The sequence below is a fragment of the Pseudochaenichthys georgianus genome, chromosome 24, assembly GCF_902827115.2.
Source record: "Pseudochaenichthys georgianus chromosome 24, fPseGeo1.2, whole genome shotgun sequence".
In the NCBI taxonomy this organism is placed as follows: Eukaryota; Metazoa; Chordata; class Actinopteri; order Perciformes; family Channichthyidae; genus Pseudochaenichthys; species Pseudochaenichthys georgianus.
Genome location: NC_047526.1, coordinates 2,069,411 through 2,077,228, shown reverse-complemented (window position 1 = coordinate 2,077,228; position 7,818 = coordinate 2,069,411). Strand labels below are relative to the sequence as shown.

General features: G+C 49.2%; 1 protein-coding gene and 1 long non-coding RNA gene across 2 annotated transcripts; both read left to right on the top strand.

Moving 5' to 3' along the window:
• Window positions 1–1,151: 1,151 nt before the first annotated feature.
• Window positions 1,152–1,766, top strand: LOC117439926 (uncharacterized). The gene is made up of 3 exons (XR_011642690.1): window positions 1,152–1,282; window positions 1,427–1,579; window positions 1,661–1,766. It is a non-coding gene; the product is annotated as an uncharacterized lncRNA (long non-coding RNA).
• A 1,087-nt stretch (window positions 1,767–2,853) lies between these two features.
• On the top strand, window positions 2,854–7,590 carry LOC139433146 (uncharacterized). The gene is made up of 2 exons (XM_071202024.1): window positions 2,854–3,448; window positions 7,231–7,590. The coding sequence occupies exons 1-2, from the start codon at window positions 2,900–2,902 to the stop codon at window positions 7,588–7,590; spliced, it is 909 nt and encodes a 302-aa protein (XP_071058125.1). The 5' UTR covers window positions 2,854–2,899.
• The last annotated feature ends 228 nt before the right edge of the window (window positions 7,591–7,818 follow it).

The following is a 7,818-nucleotide window of genomic DNA, read 5'->3' as shown; positions in this document are numbered from 1 at the left end:
TCCAGAGGTAAGTTGCTGAAATATCGAACTATTTTGAATTGTCAACTGTCTATATTGTATCAGAGGCCCTTTATGATGCTTATACTGGTCTTCATTTGTATATGCACAGCGTAATTATCTATATTTGATCTTGGTTGTTACAACCAATTTTGCTAGCATTGCCTGCTAGTTAGCTAGCGCGACTTCGTCAGCTTTGAAGGTAAGATTTCAGTAATGAATCGCTAGCAGCTTATATATCAATGATGCTGGGTAACTAACAAGCAGGATTTAGATTGATTATGTGTTTTTATTGTTATTTTGGTTTTATCTGCTGAACCTGACCGTGTCAGTCATCCTTTTCTGTATGATATGACTTAACTGCTAGCACTAGTAGAAATGAGGTGGCGTTTGTGATAAATATTTCATTTAATATTTCATTGCATTTTGGGATATACTAACATTTCATTATGTGACATGTTGACTGTACTTAGTTTTTTTTTGTACTGTTCCGTGTTAACTCATCTGTACTGTACAACTAGCCTAGCGCTACTTTTTAATGCTTGATGGCATGCTAGGATAGATTCCTTTGTATTGTAATACACACTAGTTTAACGATTGTTCTTCAAAGGTATTATTCAGTCTTAAAAAAATAATAGCCTACTGAACAGGCTACTCTACAGCAGTGAATGAAGGATGAGCCTAAAACATGGTCATGCATCCAAAATGTTTATTTTTAACAAAATAAACACTTAAAAAAAATAATAAGCACTTTTTTTTATTCAGCCTCATATGTCAGCCATGGCTGTTGCTGCTGCTGCTGCTGGCGGAGGCTGCTGCTGCTGGCGGAGGCTGCTGCTGCTGGCGGAGGCTGCTGGCGGAGGCTGCTGCTGCTGAAGGAGGGTGCTGCTGCTGAAGGAGGGTGCTGCTGCTGGAGTAGGGTGCTGCTGCTGGAGGAGGGTGCTGCTGCTGAAGGAGGGTGCTGCTGCTGGAGGAGGGTGCTGCTGCTGGAGGAGGGTGCTGCTGCTGGAGGAGGGTGCTGCTGCTGAAGGAGGGTGCTGCTGCTGGAGGAGGGTGCTGCTGCTGAAGGAGGGTGCTGCTGCTGAAGGAGGGTGCTGCTGCTGGAGGGTGCTGCTGCTGCTGCTGAAGGAGGCTGGTGCTGGCAACGGCTGCAGGTGATGACTGCTGAAAGAAGAGGAGGCTGGAGGCTGCTGACGGTGGACCGGGAATGGAGATGCCAAGTACATCGATGGCAACGAGTAAGGTGTTTGGCAGTGGCCTAGATGTTATGACCTTCGGTGCAGAGGTCTGTTGGGTCTTCTTTGCCTTCTTACTCTGACTCTTGCTGCCAAGATACCCTTTATGTGTATCCTTCCTCTCAGCCCTGATGCACTTTGATGCAATCCTTAACCTCAGCCTGATGTATGTTGAGAGGATTTTTTTTCTTCAGGTCATGGCATGAGGGCAGGTTGCTGTCCAGCAACATGGCTTCTTGTTCCAGCTGTGACACTGCATTTGAGGACTCCATGAGGGAATCGCTCGTCCTCACACGGAACAGCTGCTCCACGTTCTGAACAAGGGTGAAAACCTCATCTGATGGACGGTAAAGTGCACCCCTTTTAAATTATTTTAATACCAGCAGACCAACTCTCTCATTTTCACCATCACTGATATTTTTCACTAGGGCACACTGGCATTTGTCACAAAGTGAGAAGCTGATGACCCTTTTCACGATGTATCCTGCAAGGTGGTATAGCACACAGGACTCGGTTTTAGTGATGTCAGGTGGTGTTGTCAGGTCTACCAGCTGCTCCACTCTCAGAACGTCAGGAGGACTGCAGCTGCTGTTCTGCGTGTCCAGGAAGTCTGCCAAGTGGTCTGATCCATCCTCCACGTAACTGCCAGTATGCACTGGCGATAGGAACTGGCCCACGGTGACAGCGTGCAGTGCATATTGGAACTCTACAGGTGTTGGGGCAGAGTTCCTCAGACGAATGGACGAAAATGTGTTTTCCAGGCAGTCTTGAGTGAAGCGGCTTGTGAGAACAAATGTGTGCCCTTGACTCAACAGGTCATGCTGGACCTCCAGAATTGTTGTTGTGGCTGTTACGTGCCATAGTGTGTGTGGGTGTGTGTGTGTGTTTTCCTCTCTCTCCCTCTGATTGTCCCCAGGTGCAGCCTCTTCCCAGGTGCAGCCTCTTCCCAGGTGCTCCTACTTTGCAATCAAGGATTCCATATAGGACCGGAAGAGGACGGCAGTGAGGCCCCTTCTTTCTCTCCTTCTCGTCTGGCTGCATGTGTGCAGCCTGTCTCTGTGTACAACCCAGCCTAGTTGTGTTGTTTATTGTACCATTGTGTTGTAATGTGGCTGGTGAGCCGCCTTACGTATTGACGGATTAAAAACCTCACTTAAACTCCTTCAGCCTTCCGTTTCCTCTCCTTTTTCTCTCGTCCGGCTATCTGGTGTGTCGCTACTTCCCTTGGTATCCCTAGCTCTACAAGGGAACGTAACATGGGGGCTCGTCCAATCTTTGAGACAAAGAGTGAGTATGTGGTTGTTGGTTAGTGTTATTGTGTTTGGTGGTGAGCAGTAGTGTATATAGGTGTAGAATTGGCTGTGATATTATTTACTGTTGAACAGCTTCCTCAGTTTAGACAGGGGAGTGTCTAGCTGGACTGAATCAGTCCTTCCTTCGGATACTCATTTTTTATTTTGCCTTTTTTATTTTCGGGGTAATCCTGGGTGGGGATTTATTCCCTGTTGGGGACAGGCGATTCAGGGTTTCGGCCGCTGATGTTTGCCTTTAAAGTCACCTCGAGCCCGGCACGCTCCAGAAGATAGTTAGGTAAAGTTTGGTAGGCAGGATCTGGGGAAGTTTGTAAATAAATATATAATAATATTTGTAAGTAGCCGTTGCTAAAGATGGCTTTTGTGTTGGAGCAGTTTGTGGCCAGTCCTACTGTGGGTCAGCTAGACGGGTGCAGGAAGGTTGATTTGCGGTTAGTTGCTGACCATTATCATGTTTCTGTCTCCTCGGCTCTGGTAAAAAGTGAACTCAAGGCTACTTTGATAACTGGACTAGTTGAACAGGGGGTTTTGAGGCGGCCTGTTTTAGTGGAATCTCCTGGCACGGTGGTTCAGAGTGCTACGAAACAGGCAAACATTTTCACCACACCTCAGTTTGACTCGTTTTCGGCAGGATCCTCACCTACGGGGTCTAAAGTAGATGCCAGGGTAAAAGTACGTATGGCTCGTCTCCAGTGTGAGAGGGAGGAGCGTGAGCGTGAGCGAGAGTTTCAGCTCAGGAGGGAGCTGGAGAGCAGGAAGCAGGAGCTGGAGATCAGGAAGCATGAGCTGGAGATCAGGAAGCTGGAGGCAGACACTGCTGTCCGGATGCGTCAGCTAGAGCTCCAAGCAGCTGTGGTGGGTGATTCTGCAGTTACACCTTCTGGTCCTGCTGCCTCCTTTGATGTGAGCAGGCATATTAATTTGGTCCCTGTGTTTCGGGAATCAGAGGTGGAAGTCTATTTTGGTGCCTTTGAGCGCATTGCTGCGGCCCTGCACTGGCCAGAAGACGTGTGGGCTATTCTATTACAGTGCAAGCTAGTCGGCAAGGCTCAAGCGGCTTGCTCTTCTCTTTCTGTCGAGGATAGTTTGGAGTATGACAAGGTGAAAGGTGCTATTCTCAGGGCATATGAGCTTGTGCCTGAGGCCTACAGGCAGCGTTTTCGCGGCATAAAGAAAGCTGCTGGCCAAACATACGTGGACTTCGCGAGGGAGAAGAAAGTCCTCTTTGACAGGTGGTGTAGAGCGTGTAAAGCGGATGACATCGCTTCCGTATGTGAGCTGATGCTGTTGGAGGAGTTCAAAAATGGTGTACCGGAGCGTACGGTAGTCTACCTGAATGAGCAGAAAGTGACTACTCTTCAGCAGGCTGCCACTCTGGCAGACGAGTTTGCGCTGATACACAGGAGCGTTTTTTTTCAGCGGGATCCTCCTCAGCGGGACACTTATCGGAGAGCTCCTGATAGTTATGTTCCCTGTGCCAGTGTTCCATTGTTAGGTCCCAGGATAGACAGAGCGTGCTATTTTTGTCTTGACCCAGGTCACATGATAGCAGATTGTGCAGCTTGGAAGCGAGAGCGAGCAGCAGGTGGCAAGCACCCAAAAGGGGTGGGCTTGATTAAAACAGTGTGTCCTAGTAGGCAGGTCACTGTTAAAATGGGGCCTGATGAGTGTTTTAAGCCATTCATCTCTACTGCTTTTGTCTCTCTGTCAGGGAAGGTGGAGGATCAGCGACAGGTTACTATGTTACGAGACAGTGGCGGCTCACAGTCGTTCATTCTTGCGAGTGCCCTGCCCTTGAGTAATGAGTCCGCCTGTGATGTAAGTGCCGTGGTAAGAGGTATTGAAATGGGTTTTGTGCCTGCACCGCTCCACAATGTCCATGTCCAGTCCAAACTGGCTACTGGTTTCTTCACGGTTGCCGTACTCCCCAGGTTTCCAATCGACGGTGTGGATTTCATAATGGGAAACGATATAGCTGGAGGTAAAGTGTACCCTACTCCAGAGGTTGTTGACATTCCAGTTCCTGGTGCTGTAGATGATAACCTAGCTCTGACTCATCCGGAGGTATTTGCAGTTAGTGTTTTGACCAGAGCTCAGGCCCGTAAGCAGGCTCAGGATGTGGATTTGTCTGATTCTTGGCTTGTCTCTGCCCTATCTAACGACAGGTTGACCTCTGTTGATGGATTAGTGGAGGGCCCTCCAACGGTGTGTGATGGTGAAATAGAACCTGTCGCTATTGCTCCAGAGGTGGCTATGCCTTTGACCCGTGAGGCGCTCATCACGGCACAAAGGGATGATCCTACCTTGATCAAGTGTTTTAACGCTGCTGAGAACCCTAACGAAGGCAATAAGAAACAATTGTTTTGTGTGGATGACGGGGTGCTGATGCGCCGGTGGGCTGACCAATCAAGTGATGCAGATGTTGGTTCAGGTGGTGATTGGAACAGCGTTTATCAAGTAGTGGTTCCTGTGAGTTGTCGGCAGCAGGTTCTGGTGTTAGCCCATGAGCACCTGTGGTCTGGCCACTTAGGTGTGACTAAGACTTATGACCGGATCCTTCAACATTTTTTTTGGCCAGGATTGAAAGATGACGTAGTGTGTTTCTGTAGAACTTGTAGCACATGCCAGGTGGTGGGTAAACCAAATCAAGTAGTTCCTCCAGCGCCGCTGTGTCCTGTTCCGGCTATTGGTGAGCCTTTTGACCATATCATTGCTGACTGTGTTGGTCCGTTGCCGAAGACCAAGGCAGGTAACCAGTTTCTGTTGACTGTGATGTGTGTATCGACACGTTTCCCTGAGGCCATCCCTTTGCGTAAAATCACTGCACCCGCCATCATTAAAGCACTGACCAAGTTTTTTACCACCTTTGGGTTGCCGAAGGTTGTGCAGACTGATCAGGGAACTAATTTCCTTTCCAAGGTTTTTAGAAAAACCTTGCAGTCATTGGGTGTTTCCCATTCAGTGTCTAGTGCCTACCACCCAGAGTCACAAGGGGCACTTGAGCGTTGGCATCAGACATTGAAATCGATGCTTGGTAAATACTGCCATGACACAGGCAGGGACTGGGATGAGGGTGTTCCCTTCGTGTTATTTGCTATTCGTGACGCAAAGCAGGAGTCTACTGGGTTTAGCCCAGCTGAACTAGTGTTTGGGCACAATGTGCGTGGCCCATTAAAGATGCTGAAGGATAAATTGGTGTCTGAGTCCCTTCCGAAAACTGATGTGAAGAAGTTTGTGTCCCAGTGTCGTGAGCATTTACGACAGGCGACGAAGCTAGCAAGGGAAGCTCTTGCCTCTTCGCAGGAAAACATGAAGGGCAGGTACGATAGGAGAGCAGTTAAGCGGCAGTTTCAGCCTGGTGAGCAGGTGTTGGTGTTGCTGCCTACACCCGGATCTGCTCTCAACGCGCGTTTCTCAGGTCCGTATGTGGTTGTAAGGCAAGAGTCTGACACCAACTATATCATTGACACACCTGAGCGTAGGAGAAAAACAAGGTTGTGCCATGTTAACATGCTTAAGTCCTATCATGCCAGGGAAGCTTCCCAGGGAGACCAGCAAGGTACTGCGGTGACTGCTGTTCCCAGCGTGGCCACTTCCCTGGCCTGTGCAATGTCGGTGGTTGAGGATGACTTGATAGTGCCCTCTGGTGGTCAGCAGTGTGGTAGGTTATCGAACTCTGAGTTTATGCTGAGCTTAGAGTCTAACCTGGCGTATCTTCCAGAAAGCCAGCGAGGCGACGTAGTCGGTTTGGTTCATGCTCACCCGACCCTATTTGGTGATGTGCCATCGAGCACTAATGTGTTAAAGCGTATCGTTGTCACATAGAGAAGAGGGAGAACATGAAAAAGGAAGTGTGTTATCTGCTGGAAAATGGCTTAGCCAAGCCTCGCTGCAGCCCCTGGAGCAGTCCATGTTTGCTTGCTCCTAAATCTGACGGAACACCGCGTTTCTGCACCGATTTTCGCAAGGTGAACGCCCTAACTGTTCCAGACTCTTTTCCTTTACCCCGTATGGACGATTGCATCGATAGTATTGGTCCTAGTGTGTTTATCACGAAGTTGGATCTCCTTAAAGGATATTGGCAGGTCCCTCTCACTTCTAGGGCCTCAGACATCTCTGCATTCGTAACGCCGGACCACTTTATGCAATACACTGTGATGGCTTTTGGCATGAGGAATGCCCCAGCCACATTTCAGCGGTTAATGCAATTGGTGTTGGGGGATGTGCCCAACTGTAATGTGTATCTTGATGATGTGGTGGTTTTTTCCGATAACTGGACTGACCATATGGCTATTCTCGCATGTGTGTTCCAGCGACTCGCAGGAGCCTCGCTAACAGTGAATCTGGCAAAGTGTGAGTTTGGCAAGGCCACTGTCACCTATCTAGGCAAACAGGTGGGTCATGGGCATGTGAGGCCCGTGGATGCTAAAGTGGAAGCCATCCTTTCCTACCCAGCTCCAGCCACCCGACGTGAACTCCGGCGGTTCCTCGGTATGGCTGGGTACTACCGATGTTTTTGCAAGAACTTTTCGGTAGTTGTGGCACCGCTAACTCAACTGTGTAGCCCTAATGTTCCATTTCTATGGACTGAGGAGTGTTGCCGCTCCTTTAGCTCTGCCAAGTCTCTCCTCTGTAGTGCTCCAGTGTTGTGTGCGCCTAACTTCATCCTTCCCTTCCAACTCGAGGTGGATGCTAGTGGTTCTGGGGCTGGTGCTGTTCTGCTGCAGGAGGGTGATGGGGGTGTGAGCCATCCTGTATGCTACTTCTCGACCAAGTTCAAGCGACATCAGCTGAATTATTCCACCATTGAGAAGGAAACTCTGGCCATGCTCCTTGCCCTGCAGCATTTTCAAGTGTATGTTGGGTCCAGTTCAACGCCAGTGGTGGTGTACACCGACCACAACCCACTCGTATTTTTGTCCCAGATGTGCAACCACAACCAGCGGTTGATGCGCTGGGCCCTGTTGGCACAAGACTTCAACATCGTCATCAACTACAAGAAAGGAGCAGATAATGTTGTGGCCGATGTACTGTCCCGCGGGTGACACTTCACGATCTGTCCAACCGTTGGAGTGTTGTTGGTAACTGTGGCCAAACACTGGTTTGGTTTTATGGGGGGAAGTGTTACGTGCCGTAGTGTGTGTGTGTGTGTGTGTGTGTGTGTGTGTGTGTGTGTGTGTGTGTGTGTGTGTGTGTGTGTGTGTGTGTGTGTGTGTGTGTGTGTGTGTGTGTGTGTGTGTGTGTGTGTGTGTGTGTGTGTGTGTGTGTGTGTG

Bases quoted from the DNA above. Each gene is read 5' to 3' on its own strand.
- LOC139433146 (XM_071202024.1), top strand. From the start codon at position 2,900: ATGGCTTTTGTGTTGGAGCAGTTTGTGGCCAGTCCTACTGTGGGTCAG. The intron at 3,449-7,230 runs GTGAGCAGGCAT...TTCCAACTCGAG, and splicing joins GTCCTGCTGCCTCCTTTGAT to GTGGATGCTAGTGGTTCTGG.